Source organism: Blastocystis sp. subtype 4 (assembly GCF_000743755.1).
Source record: "Blastocystis sp. subtype 4 strain WR1 chromosome Unknown seqid_0205, whole genome shotgun sequence".
NCBI classification, from domain to species: domain Eukaryota; class Bigyra; order Opalinata; family Blastocystidae; genus Blastocystis; species Blastocystis sp. subtype 4.
In genome coordinates, this window is record NW_014569342.1 from 1 (window position 1) to 19864 (window position 19864).

The window sequence follows — 19864 nt, forward strand, 5'->3', positions numbered from 1 at the left end:
GATGATATAATTATTGTTTGATACTAGAATTAGTTTGAATTGAATGAATTGGGCCAATTCGTTTATTTGGTATTGTGGTTTCGTCATGCCGCACTTTCCGCACTTTTCTATTGCTTCTTTATCTAGTCATGGATTCTGCTAACGAACTTCAGGCATTAAACTTACCACGATTTAAGATCTTTTTGATAATGGTTACTTTTGTACTCTTAGATGTATGGTTCTTCACCTAGTATGCATTTATTTATTTAACCTCTTTGTTCGGACCCCTACAGAGCTATTTGAATCCTGTAGTACGGAAAGTAATCACTTGGGTTTGTCAATGTTCTATGGTTTATTATATAGAGCCCTGTTATCTCCATTGTTCTTTTCGGGATCTATGCAGTTTATACAATTATGAGTAACGTGATCAGGCTGAAAAACTATCCTGAGGAGGCTGAGAGCTTACTAAAGGTTATTTATTGTTATCTTGTTGATATATAGGATGTTGCCGAAGCTAAGGACGGTTTGAGAAAGAGAGGATACAAATACGAACTATATCATATTTGTTGAACATATACGTGCTTTGCGATCTTTAGTTATCCTTAAACGGTCATCGGCCGTACATATAAAGCATTTGCAACAAACATACACATTCCTTTTCTTTAATCGTGATCTTATATTCATCAAACATTGAATCTATGTGTAAACCATTTGACTAAATCTTACCTTTCTCGATGATACGAATGACTATAACAATGCCAATAATGGTATTTGCTGTTACAAAGACAACAATTTCCTTGTTATTAGCTGTCTCTTGCAACTCCACCCTATCATTAATCTCTCCACTTAATCATACGATGTAACTACTCTCTGCTCCTCCGTAATAATATCAATTCGCTTCACTTCGTTCTCATCCATCACAACCGTTTTCACTTCTCTCTCCAATGGTATCGGTTCTCCTTTCTCAACAAGTGTCAGTTGTTGCGAACCCATCGAACATACCACACTCATTGACAACTGTTGGATCACAGGAAGTGAAGTCCTCACTGCATAATAACAGACAGCAATCCTTACATTTGTAGTTCAGACGGAGTTGCGCTTGAATAGCTGCCCCTTCGGCTACGACCTCACTGGGATGCGTTGCTATCATCATTCGCTCCTTGAAAAGAGTTCGCATTGAATCTTGAACTGCGGGAATCATTGCACTCGAAATAATAGTAAACTACAATCCTTACCAGCCACCAATAATTAGGGCCATCGATACACTCGAAGATTCAATACTCGCTTCTTTAAGAACTGAAGATACTTGTGACCGTAACCTACCTATAAGAGAGAATTTGTACTATCACTGATCAATTGATACACGACTGAGCATCTCAAACCGAGCACGTGTAACGGAAAGAGAATAGTCAGATCCATCAAACAGCGATTCAATCATAATCTACTATTCATTTCTATCAACTCTAATACGGTCGCAGAATTCGTATTTGATAATGTTTCCTTGATTCTGTGTACTTCCCTCTGAAGCTTACTTTGTGCCTTCTTGGAATCCATCACATCTGGAGAAATACGTCGGCAAGCATCCTCTATTGCTCACAACACATTTGAATCACCTACCTAATACATAGTTAAAGAGAGAAGAATCTAGGGAATGTCCAATACAAACATCCAGTCGTTTGAAGAATAATAACTTGTACAGTCCATTCTACAAAACAAACGAAACTTAGAAGCATACTTGAATGTTTAGAATACTTATTGATGCTGTACTTGCCGGAATGTCAACAATGACAACAAGACCATTTGCACTGGATTCTGTCTTGTCATTTTCACAATGCCGAAGGACTGCACACATATGGCTACTAAGAATGGAAGGATTAGGAATCTCTTAAGAGAATAAGGAATCAAAACGCTTACTAGCCTTTCGGGCACATCGAAGAAGGAATTTCTGAGACTCTTCACTCAAATCCTTTGCCACTATTCATAACTTGGTTATTCAGATATACACCTGAAATGACACATATACTTGGCTTCTTGTGAAATGTCAAGATCGACAAATTATAAACCTTCTTGAAGCATTCCACCATGATCGTTTCTAGAGAAATCTTTTCAACGGTATCAGCATTTCCAATCTCAAATACAGGAAATCCATTGATGATCTCACTCTTCTACTCCTTATTGGTCTTATCAACATATACGATAGCTTGATTGTCCTGTGGTGAGGCACTACGACTGTCTAAAAAATGTAGTGGATGGTAAACAACGCGATCTGGTGAAGTACGAGCAAGTTGTTCAACAGAGGAACCGATCACAATCTCTCCATGATTGTAGTAAATGCAAGCATCGATACTACCAACGAAATGATTCAAATCAATCAATAACATACAATCGATTACCATGTTCATCAGAAACCACTAATCGCTGATCACCACAACTTACATAGGCTGTGATATGTTCTGCACCAAAATCAATTCCCAAAACAGCTTCAGTGCTCATGATCAACAAAGAAATGCTTACTTATTGAAAATAAACAAATGAACAATAAATGAACATTTAACCTTTACTGCATAGGGATGGTGGTCTGAGCTTGTAACATGCTAATCTGTTGACTTGTATATCCTCTTTGTCTCAATTTGGCAATTTGCTTCTTTTCTGCCTCGATTGCTGCCTGTTCCCTGTCCATCTACTGCTTACTTCTCGAAAGAACAACTACTTCAAGGAATAAAGGAAGAGCAGTAACAAGAAGTGTTGAAATTGCCATCCAAGTAATTACACCAGCAAGCTTTCCAAACTACATGTTACTCACCTTCACTCCAAGTCATACCTTGAAGGTGAAACCAACAAAATTGTTAACGGAAGCCTGCCATCTCTTGACTACAGAGGAGTTCATTGCTTTGTTAGCAGCGATCTTGATCTTCTCCTAGTGAGTAATTCTATTAATTGTACCCATACCAAGGCACTCTTCTTTTCCTTTGGTGGCATTCGTTCTAACAAACAATGGATAACAACACTTATGGGGAAAGTGCGGCATGACGAAACCACAATACCAAATAAACGAATTGGCCCAATTCATTCAATTCAAACTAATTCTAGTATCAAACAATAATTATATCATCAACTATAAGAAATAATCAGGAGGAAGATTTGAAGAGATATGACCTCGAACAGTTGCAGGAGCAGCAGAAAATACCTATATTTAACACTAATAATATCAATTACCTTGAATTCACAATTCAAATTCTCATCAACTTCCATGATTGAAGCAACATTCCCACAACGATAACAGTAGTTTGGAGCAGACCATACTGCAATCAATTGTTTGTTGAACATCCATTTGTATCCTTCCATCACCAATTGATGAGAACGACAAATCAGACTCAAAGCGTTACGTTTGTTGAATTCACTCACACAGTCACCTCCAAATACAAAACCACAACCACGAGGATTAGAACCCCAACCAACAAGTTCTTCTTCTGGATCGGACCATAACAAATCACACATTCCACCTTCGTGAGGTAACTCCACAAAACGATTCAAAGAACTAATTTCATCCAAACTCGAAATAGAAGGAGACAATCCTCCATGAACACAAAACAACTGATTGTCAACTAAAGCACAAATAGGAAGACAATCAAATACTTCTGTACATAGTCTCCACACATTGATTGAACCATATTTACGTAGACATTCATCATAGAATCCATATACTTGACTGATTTGACGAGATTCATGATTTCCACGAAGAAGAGTCACTCGATCACGATAACGAACTTTCAATGCTAACAATAATAAACATGTTTCCACACTATAGTATCCACGATCAACATAGTCTCCCAAAAACAAATAGTTTGTTCCAGGACTTAGACCTCCAACAAAGAATAGTTCACGCAAATCATAGAATTGACCATGAATATCACCACAAATCTAGAACCTCAAACACTTTCACAACTAATACAGTTACAGGAGAACTAATAGAATGAATATTCTTTTCACTCATTAATACTTCTTTCGCTTTTGTACATAGTTCTTTCACTTCTAATTCACTCAACAAATCACATTCACGTAACTATTCATTACTATTCATTCATTGTTATTCATACTCGTTCAATTTTACTATCTAACTCATTTGTGGTAGACATTAACTCACTTCTTTCTTATCAAAACTCAATTCTATCTCAATTGATCCAAATTCAACTACAATTCAAATTGATTTCAATTAACTGAAATACTGACTTTCACTACTCTTATCTTATTCTATTTTATCATCTCTTGATTATGAAATTCACAAACAATATTAATCGATACACTTCTTTTGCAAGCTAGGGATTTCCCTCTTCAGATCTCCTCTAAATCAACCAAGAAGCAGATTTGCTGCTGCTGTGACATCATTCAACGTCTTCTTCAATGCTTCAATACACGCTTCCCTTTCAAAACCCATTAACTAACCATCATTCATTTCAAACAAAACTAACCATCAACTGTTCCACCATTTCCTCGTCGGCAACCACATCAGTTTCGTAATTACCTTCTTGTCCATTATACTCTACTCGTTCATGAACTTGATGGACTTCGGGAGTTTTCCAGATACTCTTAACCTGAGACAACTCAAGTACTGTTACATGAATCGCATCAACAATGAATCGAGGACACGAAAGGAGTGGCTTTGGGTTTTCTCGTGATGGACAAAGGAAATAGGAGATAGTACCGCTGACAACTACTTCAACCAGAGAAGGGAAGCCTCCAAATAACGAACTCACAAGCAATAGGAGAAGAATACATAGTTTCATAGAAATGAAATAGGATGATGAAATTGGAGCTGCATCGCTTCTTACTGTTGGAATGCTCCCTAACTATCAAATAGGGATTAGGATATACGGTAATAAAGTACAACCAAAGATGAGAGCAAGTACAAAGGTCCATCAACTCGGAAACCCGAATGATACATGAGGAACTTAAGAGGTAGATTGATGACGATAATTGTCAGTACAATTGAAGCATACCGATAGGATCCATACACGATTTCATTGATACGTAGTAAATACACCAAAAGCAACGAAACAGACAGTTGAACGAATCTAATTCTTATATAGTGCTTCAAAAGCTACGATCGAAATAAAAAGCATGATAGAATTGTTTGAAGAAGGATGTTGGTTGAAGTCGATAACGATACTGAAAACACTACAACTGATAGATGCAATATTCATTGTACACGAATGAGACAAAATGTACAGGATCCCTGTAAGATAGATCAATGATGCGGAAACTCCAGTCTGATCTGAATATGAATCTCCATGTCGAATCTCAGTACCTAGTTGAAGTGGAGGAGCCATTCTTCCAAACAGTGATCTATCAAGTACTAATTGGATATCTATTCAAATGCTCTGCATAAGAGTCCATTTTAGGATCCACGTGTTCTATCAAACGTAATCACATACAATTCACCTAGTTCGTTTTCTATTCCACAATGATGTTTTCCTTATCAATTCTATTTCATATTCTTCTTGTATAGATGGGTAGCACTGAATTCAGAGGATCTTCAGTACAGGAAATTCCCACGGAATCCTGCTGTCATTGGGAGGTTTGGTGTCATAAGGGTGAAGCATTCTCCAGTAATTCATATTTTTTTAATTATTCAGACAAAAAGAAATGTTCCTTATTCCTAAAGTATCAAAGATTGTTGCTAATGCTGGAAGACAAGTTGCTGCTGTCTCGACTCTTTCTCGTTGTTTCTCCCAGATTACTGTCATTGTATACATATGAATTGACTTGTAGTATGGTCCCTCTCAGGCCTTCCTTCGTCAGCCTGCTCCTACTTTCAAGGCCCCTGCTGTCGTTGATAATGATATCACGACTATTAGTCTTGATGATTACAAAGGTAACCATTCTAGAGGTGAATGATCGTCAGGCAAATATGTAGTCCTGTTCTTCTATCCTAAGGATTTTACTTTTGTATGTCCTACTGAGATTATTGCCTTCAGTGACCGAGCTGAGGAGTTCGAGAAACTGAACACGAAGTTGATTGCCTGTTCTTGTGATACCGTTGAGTCGCATCTTGCTTGGATTAAGACTCCTCGTAAGAAGGGAGGTCTGGGACAGATGAAGATTCCAATTATTGGAGATAACACCAAGGAGATCGCCTCCAAGTATGGAGTGCTGGTGAACGACCTGGGAGTAGCTAGTCGTGGTCTTTTCATTATCAATCCTCAGGGAGTGATTGAGCAAATCACCATCAACAACTTGCCTGTGGGTCGAAGTGTGGATGAGACATTGCGTCTGGTTCAGGCCTTCCAATTCGTTGCTGAACATGGAGAAGTATGTCCTGCAAACTGGAAGCCTGGTGATAAGACCATCAATACCAGTGGTGATAACAGTCTGGAGTTTTTCGGTTCTGGTGCTACAGAGTCTCCTGTTGATGAGATTATGATGGGCAAGGATGTTGTCGAAGTGAAGGACGAGAAGCACTTCCGTGAGCTCCTGGCTACCACCAAGAACCTTGTTGTGGATTTCTACGCTCCCTGGTGTGGAAAGTGCAAGATGATTGCTCCCTTCTACAACAAGTTGGCTGGCGAGAGAAAGGATGTTACATTTGCTTCAGTTGATACCACTGCTGATCGTCTCGAGAAGTTCGCTGCTGATTATGGTGTAAAACATATTCCTTCATTCCACTTCTACAAGGATGGCAAGGAAGTGGGTCCTGAAATCACTGGTTATAAGAAACAGTTGATTAGCAAGCAAGTTGAAGCTCTCTTTAAGTAATTCTTCCCTTTAGCTGTTTTTGTTATAACAAAAGAGGAGATGGTTTTCCATTGTATTGGTTGCAACCAACAATGAACCTCTTGATTTGTAAAGAAAGAGATTGAATAAGACAGTATCACTTCTAGAATGCTGGTGGATGTGAGGTCATTGACTGACATAATAAACACAGCTATTAGAGTGGATCAAACATCGAGAACCGTAGAAGAACTGGTACTCATGTGTTCCAATGGTATGGATCAGTAGTATTGAGTACTAAGAGTTAATGGATATTGAACGTGTGATGTTGAATATAACAATGAGGTTCACTACACATTTATCTATTAGATAGTTCTATTTGTAAGAAACATATGAAATGAGTTTCTCTCGAACAATCAATACCACGATAATCAATAGAGAGATAGGATCATTTAATCGATTCAATAGATAGGGAAGAGATCGAATTGACTTCTTCTGAGCTCCTTTAATGATCAACTTATAGAAGAGAAAGACCATACTCACATCTAACATTACCAGAAGATAGGATGCGAATGGATAAGAAATGGTTTTGGATATGGAAGGAGATGCAAAGAGAAAGAGATAGAGAGTAAGAAGAACCATCAGACTATAGTAATATGCTGTCCCAAAGACATATGGATCCATATATTGAAACCTTTCTCCAGTATGGTAATTTCGATATCTCCAGATAGAAATAGAACAGAGATCAGATGCTTCATCAATAAAGAAATGAGGTATGATCAATCGACAGAGTAGTGTGAGACACACTCCAGTAAAGATTAGATTATCTGTTGTGAATAGGAATAACCGAGTGAAAAGGATCCGAAAGAACCAATTCCAATTACAGAAATAGTCCTTTAATAAGCCATATTTCAAGGTTCGATTGGTTGCAAAGAAACCTGTCGAACTATCGAGCTTGCTCAACAACTCTGTATCTGCTTGTTGACGCAAAATACGATTCCCCAGAGTTCGACAACCCCAATAACAAAGAAAAATGATGGTTAGAATCAATGGATTCAGGTAGATCATGAGACGTGACCAATCAATATGCATCAAAGCAGCAGTCTTTCCCGAAGTGGGGTACTCCAATCCATACTCTGTTATTCCATCATTGTTAGAATGTTGTGACTGAAGTTGTACATGGGTGAGAATTGGACCTGCTTGTTGAGAATGAACACGGAATGATCGACTTACAATAGTTCGTTTATGATTGCTTTGATTGGATATGATACACTTTAGAATATGAACTCCATCCGTCAAATGAGGTTTTAGAAGGACATTTGTGGTACTATCATCATCTGATTCTATAGTGAGATCAGGAGAATGTGAATATTCTTGATCATCGATGAATACTTGAACAGATGGGTTCAACACATTCTTTGTAGTGAAGTAAATTAAGGCTTGATCAGAATCATCACTCCATGACTGTTCATACCGGAGATCCTACAGAAATAGGAGGGTTGAATTCATACCACAGGAGAATGAAGGATAAGTAGAGGATTCTCATCCATATCGAGGTTATATGTGACGAAGGAGAGATGATTACGGAAATAGGAATACACACGAAATTGGCGAGCTGCTTTGAAATCGAACTGTTCCGCCTCGATTGTGTTGAAATGACGAGTCTAGACTAAAGTAGACAAACAAGAATGACAATCATTCCTCCTAATGAAGAGTGGAGATGGCCACAAAGGTAATAAAGTGGGTGATAGAGTCGAATGATATCCTTGAAGGAGTGATGACGAGAAGAACGAGCTCGTAAATCCAGAGTGAATATAGGATAGTGAGAAAAAAGGATTGTTGGAATGCTAGATATTAGAATGATGTTAGAGTGATAGACTCACTACTTAGAAACAACTCTTCGAGTGAATCAAGAAGTGATTGTGATAGGAATCCATTAAAATGACGAAGAAGAGGTTCGTTAGCATCAATACCGACAAATCGAAGTGGTCCACTATCTGTATGAAATATTCTTGAGTAGATGGAACTCATATTGGAGGCGCCATACACAGTATGTGTTTTGTAAGGATGTTCATTTGGATAATGAACAAATGAATCATGATTTCCTCGTACATCCAGCCAGCGATCGAGTGTAAATAGACCATTCTCTTTCAGTACAGAGGAGTACCTAGATATTATCATGCAAAATAGGTTCAAACATTTTCCATTCATCAAATTGGAGGAGTTCTACAAAATCATCATTATTGACCAATTTACTACCTTCATTGTTTTCATTAACAGAGTTTGTAATATCTCCAGTATTAATAACCAAGGAGGCACCTGTCATCGGAAGAACGTTCTTGACAAAGTGACGGAATCGCATGTAGCTGTCATCTTGGGACCTTTTCTGAATATGGATATCAGTAATATGAACAAAGATGAAAGGTTTTTCCATAACAAAGAAATGATCAGTTTTATGATTATAATAACTTCCATTTGGATAAAATAAGAATTAAAAGACATCCAATAGCTAACGTGATGACAATTGTCTGCCAGGATACGGTGACTAAAGAAGAAGAAAGAATGATTGTCTCTTCTTGTAAAATAGTTGAAGAATGCTTCGAGACTGTAATATGAAGAGAATGATCTCCTCTATCCAATAGCACAGTCGTGTGATAACGAAACCCATCCAATGAAAGAGGAAGAGAATGAGAATCCAGTTCACATGAGATATTGAGATGGAGAAGAGTTTGATTTAATGAGGATAAAAGCGTGATAAATAGATCTGGACTATGATAGATTGCTTGAATATGCACATCTTGATCCTCTAGTTGGCGATGCAAACCATACACTCCCAGAGCAACAGAATATTCAATTATTGGATCAGAATATTCTTGCATAGCCAATACATACTGTTGTAACTGCCTTAATTTGGAGAGTCCCAGAGGAGGATCAATTCCATGACTTGGAAACGAAGAAGCAATGGATATGATACGCAAATACGATTTACAATCTTTTAGATGGTTTGAAAAAGGAGTTTCGATCAGGAAACGATTGACAAGTCCTCGATATCCTTCCACTCTTGAACGAATGGATCGATTAAGAGTTGGATAGAGTGTGTGGAGAAGTAGAATTAGAAAAGAGTCGTCGTGAACTGTCTCCTTGGTAATCTTATATCCAGGAGTCGTCAGCTTCTCATAAGCTTGTTTTGCAATCTATTTGTCATTTGTCACAGTTAATGAAACAGTATTTCCATCTCTCTCATTATCAACAAGGATTGCATAATAGAGTACTTCGTTATCATTTCCAGAAAACGATACATTTATGTAGCGATGACAAAACCACTTTCTGTTTACATACTCTGCCATATACCCTTCTTTCGCCGTAGTGTATTCATCCTTAAGAATTGAACATATTCCATAGTCTTGACGTTCGTTTTGAAAAAGCTCAAGATACTCGCCCAATTGTGTTAAATAGAACACATCAGTTATCGATCTTCTCTTTATAAAATACTGTAATTCATTAATAATGTGATTAGTATCAGGTTGGTGATATATATCACTCTGAGCCATTCTACTACAAGTAGCACCCACTATAAGTATACTAATCAACAGCCGTTGCATCACTTTCGTGATTCACTTTCGGTCATTCAACACAAAAACAAGAATTGGATTCAATTACGATATTTACCTAAGGATTGAGTAAACATTATGGTCGCAGATCATGGTGACGCATTACAGCAGACGTATGATTGAGTGATGGTGATGATCCTCAGAAAACAAGAAAATGATAAAAGAAGACAAGGATCGTTACGTTCCCCTTCGGGTTTACCACCACCCGGTTTTATTAGTTCTCGAGCTCGGTTCAATGAGACTACTAGTGAACGTTTGTTGAATGAACGTAATCAGTTTAACTATCTGCTGATATACAGGTTTCAGCCAGATAATTAGGAAAATGGGAAAAGGTACTTGTGACTATGGGATCTAATATTACAGATAGTCACATTTACTCTTGTACACAGATTTCTAAAGTGAAAATCAGCGAGAGTCCAGTCTCGTTCTTCCAACTACTCCATGAGGCAGAGTTGAGGTTGGATTCATGATAGACGGCCCTGGAACTGAAACGTTGTGTTCGTTATGTCATCGATACATAATCTCGATTTATCGTTTTTGTATTTGCTATATTGTTTGTTACTTCAATTATAACATATTTGATGAAAGAATTGATAGAACGAACAATCATAACTCTTTTCGATCATCAGTGAGTTTCTCCGATTCCATCGACAGATGATGACGGATAAATTCAGTTGGAAGTAGGGATATATTGACCGTTTGACATGCAGATATGCAATTCTTATGTTTATCGTTGGTTATATAACATGTACCATTTATCTGAGATCTGACCGAGTGAGACAGATAGTATTCGTCTCATTGTAGATGCTATCGAACTATGATAGAAGCCTTACAGTCACTAAGGATTTTACTAGTCAGGGGCTTTCGAAGGGAGAGAGTAAAAACCAAGGTAGCTTCTGCTGAATGCTTTCACCATAGAACTCTCATCTGGAGAATTCAGCGACTATCCCTTTGAAATTGAGAATGATTATTCTAGTTTGTACTCTCATATTCAGTAATGTGTAGTTGCTACTGATGAAGAGTTCGATGTGACTCTAGTTACGTATTTTAGGTACTCTCTCTTTAGTGGATCTATTGTAGTGTACAGGAAAAGAATTACTTTCGACCCTACACAGCTCGTTGGGATGGGTTTGAGTTGTTACTTCTTAATCACAGCTAGAGCAATTGTTATTGTTGTGTATTACCGACAAACTGAACAAAAGTCCTATTCCCAATTTCTTGAATTATGTAAGAGTCGAGCTCGAACACAGTGTATTCCTTATGTTCTTGAAAGTGACACAATTCCAATTAACAAGCTAAAGAATATGGGTATTGAAAAGGTCACAACCACTCACTTCATCTTTGCCGAGAACAATCTCTCTCCTACGAGTATTGGATAGATTATCATAATCACTCATAGCAAATCTCTATGGAGATCTTCTGAAAACCCCCGGTTACTTGTGGAGAGATCCCTCATTTGTTGGTGTTGTTCCTGTGTTTGAATGGTCTTCAGATTCATATCCGGACGCTAAAAAGGCTTACCAGTTTGAACCCAAGTGACAATTCAACTCTAGACAGTATGATCATCTTCCGAATGGTCCCACGAAGGTTTCTGAATGTTTGAAGTCTTATCACTGTCGTCCACTACTGACAACAACAATTTCAATGGTAATTATGGGAGTTTTTAGTGATGCGTAGCAATTCGTCTGGTTTTCTTTCATTAATTATCGTGCTATGAATTGTATTGATAATAATACTGACGTGTATATGGTATTGAAGAAAACGGCTTCTCTTCCTAAGTATGATGAATCTGTAACAGAACGTGGATATGATAATACTGAATTTGTAGAGAAGATTCGTTATTCAAGTAGGAGTAATTGGAAGAATGAAGACTAGACATGAAATTGGGTATATTGTGTTCCAATTTCTTCTTTCGTGTAAGTGGAATTGGCTATGACTCGAGTACAGTCATGGAATATCGGAAGAATTCCAAACTGTTTTCACAGTATGAGCAGATACGAACTCAGTATATCAAGTCACTCCCTAATAGTCACCCTATTGCGAACTGCCATCAAATTGAACCAGCTATGTCGGGATGGGTGAGTTTTAGACCATATAGGTGGTTGGAGGAAGAAGAGCGGAACAATGTTCAATATCCTAGAATTGCTGTTAAATCTGGTAAGAAGGTTACTCTTGATGTTTTATTTGTTTGTTATCCAGAGAGAGTTTTTGTGTGAATCCTTTTCTCCAAGTTCGTCCTATGAATTCTACAGAAAGTGAAACGCATGAGGAGAAACGAGAAGAAGGAGTGGATGGCTCGAGTACTCCTCAAGAACAAGTACACGTTTCACGTCGACTCGATGCAAACTCCAAGCGAGTGTTTATATCAATTCCTCGAAGCGACAGTTCCGGTGATGTATTCCAAGAAAGGTTACTATATCTTGTAGGCACATCGACAGCATACTGCACACAGATCCCATTGTAGTAGAGAAGATTCTCTTCAAGGAATACGAACTGATTCATTAACAAATGTATTCATTCATGATGTATTTCCAGAATAGGTACAACAGGGATCACTTTCAATTTCTATGGTTCTTCCATCTTCTTTGAGTGATTCGTTCAAAACCAAGCCAGTCATGTTTGGGCGTATCTATAATGCGTAGCCTGGATCTCCAAGACGAGAAGTGTGTAATCAAGAGCAGTGGCGCGATTCAAACCCATCAACAAAGGAAGCCTCAAATCTAATTCGAGATGAAAGAAACACGTTTCGAAATTGTGCCTTTGAATTGCTAGATATTATTGAGATCAATCAAAATCCTGCCCGTTTTGAACATGGTGCAGAGATTCTAAAGTGTGGAATCCTTCGTAAGAAAGCTTCTCATCCGTTTGTATCAACATGGAATCTGAAATACGTGATTGTCACAATCGGAAAGTTAATTTGGTATCCTCTCCCTCCTTCCATGTTGTACACAGGCACTGTTGTGATTACAGATAAGATGCGAAAGAAACAACACGAAATGAGTAGATTCTCGAGGTAGCTGTGATATCTAGTATTGGATGAAAATACAGAGCCTCGATGTAGTTTGAGTCGAAAGAAGAATGTGAATCACGTATTTGACGTCATTAACAAAGTGACAGAAATCAAGACAAATTTGAATATTGATTCAATCGAAGAGTTGGAGTCATATATCCAGCGTTCGTGTTGTTCACCGGCGGAACCATGTGTGTTCTTCACTGAATCGACAGAGTCATCTCGACCAATCGTTCGGGAGAAGGAGATGACAGTAGAGAAACACTTCATGTGTGCGAGTGATGAAGAGCGAGACAGCTGGCTACGAGCAATCCGCAATGCTCGGAAAGGCCGCAATAACGATCCCACAGTGTGGTTCAGTCAACGTGTGTTTATGGCAGTCCGAACCATTATCACTCAAATCCATTCAGTAGAGGAATTGACACGAGTACTGAATGCTGTTGTGGGAATTCCTCTTCGAGTACCTGTATACTTCATTCAGAGCCTTACGTCAGGTGCTCGTGGTCCTGCTCACGATTCTCAGCTTAATCAAGTGATGCGTGACTTGGAGCGAGAAACCGTTATTTTAGGAGAACGGACATTCCAGGCAGTTCTGGGAGATAGTGATACTAATGGGTTTGCATCTAAGATTGTGTTTTTATTGATGGAGAGCATTCGGAGGAAAGATGAGAAATTGAAGTCGTGGGAATTGTTACGTTTTGCTCGGAATGTTCTGCTTCATACATATCGGAGTCAAACGGGAGGTGATTGCTATGATGCTTTAGAAGCGTTGATTCCGTCTGTATCATTGATTCATATCATACCAAAGCAGATTAATGCTTCTAAGAACCCTATTCGAATCTCTGTAACGGATACAGTACCTACAGTGAATGATGTACAGGAATGTTTGAGGAATGATTGTTAGAATATGAACAAAGAAGGACCTTATGTGACTTCGAGTATTGATTCCTTTTTCGAGATCGTGGAATCGAAACAGAACCGAGTTCTGTTTTGTGTCAAAGCCACGGTCACTTCGGTGATCAGCAAGGATAATTTTGGAAATCCGTGGACACTAGAGTTGGTTATTAATAGTTTTTAATGTGTTTGTCAAAGTCACTCGTTGATGGATATCCGAAAATCGGCTTTATTTTGTATTATTGTCAAAGTATTAATCCTATTTCCCAAATTAGATTTCCATTATCAAGTGGTTATTCTGGGATTAGGATAGCTAGATATCACTTAATCTGTAAGAGCACTGTGTCAGGTTGATTGTGTAGACTTCACTAATCTGTTCTATATTTCAACATATGGAAGAGTTCTATAGGCCAACCTTAGCGAGGGCATACTATCAGTATCTTCTTTCACTTCTTTCACCAAATTGTGAAGTAGAACTCAAAGTTGTTCATTGAGTCATAGGGCGTGGACCCTGTAATATATAATCTGTATTCGCGAGTTTCCCGTCCACAGATGCCTCTTTCTTCTTTTGTAATAAGGTATGTATAACTGGTGGGGTCCATTATTATTAGTCTATTTACTCAAATGAGTTGCAGTCTAGAAGTTTTTGTACTCTCTTTAGTGTATATAAGGAGGCTTCAGGATGTTTATCCTCAATTATTCAATTCTGAATCGGCTCATACCATTGTGATGACTTCGTAAGAATTCAACGGACTGGTGACCTGTAGAGTCATGGTTGCTCACAAGTTCTTTGATGAGTCCTGCTACAAGACTGAATTTTATGCATATTTATCTTCCATGAATATCAGTGAGTTGAATACCGTGGAACGTAACTTCCTTCGTGAGCTTGGATTCTCCTTATTTGTCTCTCAAGACGAATATATTAATCAATATTCAGCATTAAAAGCTATTGTGTCATCGTTATGCGGAGGTAAGAGTGAATTAGAGGGTTCACGTGAAGAAAAAGTTATCTTACCCGCTCTAATCAAAGTTAGTGATTCTCATGGAGTGTCATCGTTACAATATCAATCGTACCCACAAGACACTGTTTGTCAATATCATTATGAACAGTGGAAGCAGCAATCTCTCATGTTCATTCCTCCTATTATTCCTGTTCCTGTAACCATCGCAGTTGCATCAGTTCCTGTATATAGTGCTTCTTGCATTCACTCCTACAATTGTAATCCAGTCTCGACTATTCAGAAGCATCAGACAGTTTCCACACCAGACGAAAACATCAGTACGCGAGACTCTTTTATTGGAATAAAGACGCAACCGTACTTTTCGGTTTGTATTCCAACCTACTCAAATTCGATCAACTATTGTCCACTCTCGCAACAAGCAATGCGCTTATTTTCCTGTTCTCAGTCTAATTATACATTCTATCCTCAGTCCTTTCCTTTCGTTGTTGTTCCTATTTTGAGGAATTCTTATCCAGCAGGTTGTTTTTCGGTCCAAAGACCATGTAGTTACTAGGTATTGCATATAGCATATTATTAACAGTATATTACTTGAATTTGTGAGTGTTTATGGTGTATGGCTCATCAATACCCTTGTTCGTTGTTTGTTTGAATTCCCGTGGTTCTTCATTCTACATCTTTTCGTCAATTATTACGATGCTGGCTAGATTTGTGCGAAAATTCCCTGTCCAGAGACTTGCTAGACTTGCTCACACAGAAGCAGCTTCAGAGGCTGCACCCAAGATGTTTGGAGTAAGGAACAGGGTATTGTAAATATTAGTTAGGGTAAACATGCGAGAGAAGAGTGGGAAATTCCTGTGTATGTTTTTATGGTTGGTGGAATTGCCATGGGTGTAATTGGTCTCTGGGCACAGAAGAACACGAGTATTGTGAGTTGGGCGAGAAGTAAGGCTGAGAAGAAGGAAGAGAACTAGTATATATACTGTAGGGTTGTTGCTCTTTGTTAACCCTAGGTCATGGAGTTGAAGTGATTATCTCAAATGCAATTATATATGTGTTTTCTTTCAAACAAACAATCGAATCAGTATCGTCACCCAAGATGGTGTCGATTTGTTCAAAAGTCATATCAAGACTCTGTAGATAGACCCGAAGTTTCTTCAGATTCTCTGGCGTATTCCTGAATACTGGTAATCGAATCTCGTTACTAGTTTCGCCTATAAGTTTCCGGATCATATTCTGAAGATACTGATAATCCTTCCCATCTCTTAGAGTGTTCAGGAAGAGTTTCTTTAACACTTCTTGTCTCCGCAGTGTGAGTGTATATCGACTCGGATCTCTGACTTGAGAATCATTCACAGATTGAGAAGGAGATAAATTGGCTGGATGGTGTGATTGCTGCGAAGGTGGTAGTATATTGGCATGCTCAGATACTAGTTTCTTCGACTGTTTCAAGTCCTTTCCTTGAGATGGATTGGTTAATTCTTCAACCTCTTTAGCCCTCATCTGTTCTTTTGTCTTCTCTCGTAGTAAAGCAATTTCATCCAACGAATAATCGTCAGTTACATCATATAATATCAAATCTTCATCAGATAACACCTCTGAAGGATCTAGATAGGTACTTGTCTCCATTCGTTTAGAATCAGGTTGACATTTCTCAGATTGAGAATTATCAGAATTTGGACGAAGCTTTTCTTCAACTCCTTCAGCAAATAAAGAACAGAGAAGTGGACTTTCTGTAGGCAAACGCTTCCTTAGAGCAGCTCGTGCTCGCTTTTCCTTCATCAGAACCTCATCGCCTGCAGTACGATGAATGAAGGATTGATGAAAAACACTACAGACTGGAGAGGGATATCGTAAGGACATGTCAGGTACATCCGATTGAGGAGTACGTAGCGTAGCAACAGGAGAATTCATTAACGCGTGTTCAGCGTCGTCAATTACAACAGAACCAGTTGCCTTCTGTAGTCTCTGTCGGAGAGAATCACTCATCTTCTCCTCTCGATGCTCAAATTCCTTCTGTACTGCTCCCATCTGTGCATATATTGCAATATCGTCTCGATTGAAGAGAGCTCCTTCCAACATTCGATTTGACAGTAGATATTCCTCCATATTCTGTTCTTCAATTGATAAACGAGGTTGTTTCATAGAATAATGAGCTGATTTGGGTACCAGGGTCATTGTACGCGCAAATGCAAATCGTTTGAGAGATTGCAATTGATGACTGTAATGCAACTCTCGTCTACCAACATATTCTCCTTCTACTAATCGACCTTGCTCTGTATCAACGACAAATAGATGAGACTTATCCTGAGATAGATTCTGAATTGTTGGTGCTGATTCAGAAGGCCATGAAGGAGATAGCGAAATAGGATTACGGATTGTAGAATGGGACGAAATATCCTCGGAAGGAACCAAAAACTACATTTCAAGAGAGAAGATATCCTTACTCGAATAACTCCTAATGTGGAGCCAGTAATCACACACTCATCTATTGCAAAGAGAGAAGAAATTAACTCTTTCTCTTCCTGATCAACGATCATACACTTATCACAAAAACTCCACAGCTAGGTTTGAAGATAATTGGACGACATACTTGGATTCTATTGGTCGATGTCAGAACACAAAGAAAACCAATGAAGAGAGACAGACGGATTCCTGAAGCGGATAAAGCTGGAATCACTGTCTTAATGTCACCTGAATCGATATTCAATTCCAGAACCCGACAAGAATTTGTCGCATCCATACACGAAAGAAACACTTTGTCATTAGTGCAAAAGGAAGAAAGACATGATGAACCTATTGAAAAGTAATGATTCACAGAGAGTGTATCACGAATATCACTCTCCAAAGCAATCTCCTAGAATTGATCTTGCTTCCACAATCATACGGTAACAGTACCAGTAGAATCGATAATCCCCATTCCATTCGTGCAGGGGTAGATACCTACTACAGGAACATGAATGCCATCGTACACTCCAATTACGTCACCAGATATATCAAAAACCTAAAAGTTATGATGACTTTCCGTTTCTACAGAGATGTAAGAGTCGCGAAACACACACACAATGTTGTAATTGATCATGCGAACAAGCTGAATAGAAGAAGAGTCATTCACTTTGATTGTACAAAAGAGTTCTCTCTGATCTAGCTTATATACCTATACTTCAAACGAAACAAAATAACCAACAAATACTAAGGAGTTCGATGTAGCTGCAATAAGCCATTCATTGAATAAGTAATAATCAACAAACGTGGAGTCTGTAGCTTTCAGTAATGGAGAGCACACGCCAGTTTCAAGATCAATGTACTACAAAAATAAAGTCGGATACAATAAAATACATAGAAAGTTGACGAATCACACATCAAAAGGAGCATGGATTCATAACGCTGAATATCCCGAACACAAACCTTCTCGGGTATGGAAACAGATTTCCCTTCATTCAGCTTGTACATATTGCTCTTTTTCGAGATGTGGAGGTATAACAAAATCGAGGGAGTTTTTGTCAAACAAACAAATGAACTAAGAAAAGACAATACAGCAACTTATTCATCACCCTCCATCTTTGGAGCAAGATAGAAACAAAGTGAACCCAATCCTTCAATTCCATATTCTACTTTCACAGGCATATCTCTAGTCAATGTCAATTTCACATTATCAGAAAGAGGAGTCGCTTTTGCAAACATTGACAAATAACGAAGAGCAAACCGTTGTTCAATCACTTCACGCATTTCAATATGAACACCCGAATTACCATCTGCAGAATCACTAGGACGAAGCATTACACTTCCTTTACCAACATCACCTTCAACACTAAAACGAACTCCTTCTTTCGTTACACTTATAGCACAAGAATCTCCAAGAGTACTCAAATCACGACATAGACGTTGAAATTCATTTGCTGAAAGAGTTATCACTGCTTGAGCTTCTTCTTCAGGAATTGTAAGATGTTCAGCTTCCAATTCAATCAATTTCAATTCAAAGTCACTGATACGATCAGCATCTTCATTCTCAAATACAAGACTCAAATAGTCTCCACTGTCTTCAGCTTTCAAAGTGATTGTATCATGAGAATCTGCACATTTCAGAACTTTTGCAATTGAACTCATCTTCAATCCCATTGTCAAAGCAGTATCACAACGATAGTGACTGAAACCATCCTTTCGTAATACAAGAGTGATTAGAGACACATGAGATGAATCCATTGCCTGAATCATCAATTATAGTACACTTTCACTTACTTGAACAGAGATCTCGTTGTTTGAACATTCAAAATTAGCATCCATAACAAGATCTTTCATTGCATCAATTATCAACTTCAATACACTTCCTTGTGTTAAGCGAGCTTCGAACATCCTTTCTAAAGAATTCTTAGTATCACAAATCATTACAATCAGTCAATTTTAACTTACATGTTCAAAATGAATGAATAGATGAATAGAATGGAATAATTAGTGGAATGAGAATAGAAAAGAGCGGGAGAAATGGCGCGAATTAGATTTGATTATGAATTGAAATGGAAGTATTGAATGATATCCAATTGTTCAATCTTTCTATCTTCGATATGATATGATTTGATATGATTTGATATCAAACTGTATTTAGGAAAGTATAAGACTTGATTTTGTTGTTATGATATGTATTCTTGATGATATTATACTCAAACCAGAACAAATTCATATCAGCATATATTTACACAACAAAC

At 38.1% G+C, this 19864-nt stretch overlaps 12 protein-coding genes across 12 annotated transcripts; 6 read left to right on the forward strand and 6 right to left on the reverse strand.

The window, feature by feature from the left end:
* Nucleotides 1–188: 188 nt before the first annotated feature.
* On the forward strand, nucleotides 189–549 carry JH06_5172 (dolichol-phosphate mannosyltransferase; the record flags this gene model as incomplete). Its single annotated transcript, XM_014670994.1, is given in 4 exon segments — nucleotides 189–212; nucleotides 231–311; nucleotides 343–450; nucleotides 481–549. 4 exon segments carry the CDS (start codon nucleotides 189–191, stop codon nucleotides 547–549), a joined length of 282 nt encoding a protein of 93 aa, XP_014526480.1.
* A 40-nt stretch (nucleotides 550–589) lies between these two features.
* JH06_5173 (mediator of RNA polymerase 2 transcription subunit) lies at nucleotides 590–2472 on the reverse strand (the record flags this gene model as incomplete). Its single annotated transcript, XM_014670995.1, has 13 exons — nucleotides 590–675; nucleotides 706–806; nucleotides 836–1025; nucleotides 1069–1201; nucleotides 1246–1302; nucleotides 1343–1420; nucleotides 1450–1565; nucleotides 1597–1684; nucleotides 1715–1863; nucleotides 1894–1953; nucleotides 2003–2144; nucleotides 2175–2325; nucleotides 2363–2472. The coding sequence occupies 13 exons, from the start codon at nucleotides 2470–2472 to the stop codon at nucleotides 590–592; spliced, it is 1461 nt and encodes a 486-aa protein (XP_014526481.1).
* A 64-nt stretch (nucleotides 2473–2536) lies between these two features.
* JH06_5174 (hypothetical protein) lies at nucleotides 2537–2958 on the reverse strand (the record flags this gene model as incomplete). The annotated part of the gene is made up of 4 exons (XM_014670996.1): nucleotides 2537–2659; nucleotides 2690–2767; nucleotides 2801–2896; nucleotides 2929–2958. The coding sequence occupies 4 exons, from the start codon at nucleotides 2956–2958 to the stop codon at nucleotides 2537–2539; spliced, it is 327 nt and encodes a 108-aa protein (XP_014526482.1).
* Nucleotides 2959–3094: 136 nt separating this feature from the next.
* On the reverse strand, nucleotides 3095–4115 carry JH06_5574 (serine/threonine-protein phosphatase; the record flags this gene model as incomplete). The annotated part of the gene is made up of 4 exons (XM_014670997.1): nucleotides 3095–3166; nucleotides 3196–3900; nucleotides 3932–4042; nucleotides 4077–4115. 4 exons carry the CDS (start codon nucleotides 4113–4115, stop codon nucleotides 3095–3097), a joined length of 927 nt encoding a protein of 308 aa, XP_014526483.1.
* A 212-nt stretch (nucleotides 4116–4327) lies between these two features.
* Nucleotides 4328–4921, reverse strand: JH06_3754 (hypothetical protein; the record flags this gene model as incomplete). Its single annotated transcript, XM_014670998.1, has 3 exons — nucleotides 4328–4417; nucleotides 4449–4822; nucleotides 4852–4921. The coding sequence occupies 3 exons, from the start codon at nucleotides 4919–4921 to the stop codon at nucleotides 4328–4330; spliced, it is 534 nt and encodes a 177-aa protein (XP_014526484.1).
* A 701-nt stretch (nucleotides 4922–5622) lies between these two features.
* JH06_3755 (thioredoxin-dependent peroxide) lies at nucleotides 5623–6732 on the forward strand (the record flags this gene model as incomplete). The annotated part of the gene is made up of 3 exons (XM_014670999.1): nucleotides 5623–5724; nucleotides 5749–5851; nucleotides 5894–6732. The coding sequence occupies 3 exons, from the start codon at nucleotides 5623–5625 to the stop codon at nucleotides 6730–6732; spliced, it is 1044 nt and encodes a 347-aa protein (XP_014526485.1).
* Nucleotides 6733–8192: 1460 nt separating this feature from the next.
* Nucleotides 8193–9121, reverse strand: JH06_3756 (hypothetical protein; the record flags this gene model as incomplete). Its single annotated transcript, XM_014671000.1, has 4 exons — nucleotides 8193–8351; nucleotides 8372–8565; nucleotides 8634–8854; nucleotides 8886–9121. 4 exons carry the CDS (start codon nucleotides 9119–9121, stop codon nucleotides 8193–8195), a joined length of 810 nt encoding a protein of 269 aa, XP_014526486.1.
* A 2821-nt stretch (nucleotides 9122–11942) lies between these two features.
* On the forward strand, nucleotides 11943–12173 carry JH06_3757 (hypothetical protein; the record flags this gene model as incomplete). Its single annotated transcript, XM_014671001.1, is given in 2 exon segments — nucleotides 11943–11957; nucleotides 11976–12173. The coding sequence occupies 2 exon segments, from the start codon at nucleotides 11943–11945 to the stop codon at nucleotides 12171–12173; spliced, it is 213 nt and encodes a 70-aa protein (XP_014526487.1).
* Nucleotides 12174–12865: 692 nt separating this feature from the next.
* JH06_3758 (hypothetical protein) lies at nucleotides 12866–14386 on the forward strand (the record flags this gene model as incomplete). Its single annotated transcript, XM_014671002.1, has 4 exons — nucleotides 12866–12894; nucleotides 12955–13298; nucleotides 13329–14182; nucleotides 14213–14386. 4 exons carry the CDS (start codon nucleotides 12866–12868, stop codon nucleotides 14384–14386), a joined length of 1401 nt encoding a protein of 466 aa, XP_014526488.1.
* Nucleotides 14387–14973: 587 nt separating this feature from the next.
* JH06_3759 (hypothetical protein) lies at nucleotides 14974–15717 on the forward strand (the record flags this gene model as incomplete). Its single annotated transcript, XM_014671003.1, has 1 exon — nucleotides 14974–15717. One exon carries the CDS (start codon nucleotides 14974–14976, stop codon nucleotides 15715–15717), a length of 744 nt encoding a protein of 247 aa, XP_014526489.1.
* A 140-nt stretch (nucleotides 15718–15857) lies between these two features.
* Nucleotides 15858–16135, forward strand: JH06_3760 (NADH: ubiquinone oxidoreductase subunit; the record flags this gene model as incomplete). Its single annotated transcript, XM_014671004.1, has 2 exons — nucleotides 15858–15965; nucleotides 15986–16135. 2 exons carry the CDS (start codon nucleotides 15858–15860, stop codon nucleotides 16133–16135), a joined length of 258 nt encoding a protein of 85 aa, XP_014526490.1.
* Nucleotides 16136–18704: 2569 nt separating this feature from the next.
* On the reverse strand, nucleotides 18705–19514 carry JH06_5626 (hypothetical protein; the record flags this gene model as incomplete). The annotated part of the gene is made up of 2 exons (XM_014671005.1): nucleotides 18705–19367; nucleotides 19401–19514. 2 exons carry the CDS (start codon nucleotides 19512–19514, stop codon nucleotides 18705–18707), a joined length of 777 nt encoding a protein of 258 aa, XP_014526491.1.
* Nucleotides 19515–19864: the final 350 nt, after the last annotated feature.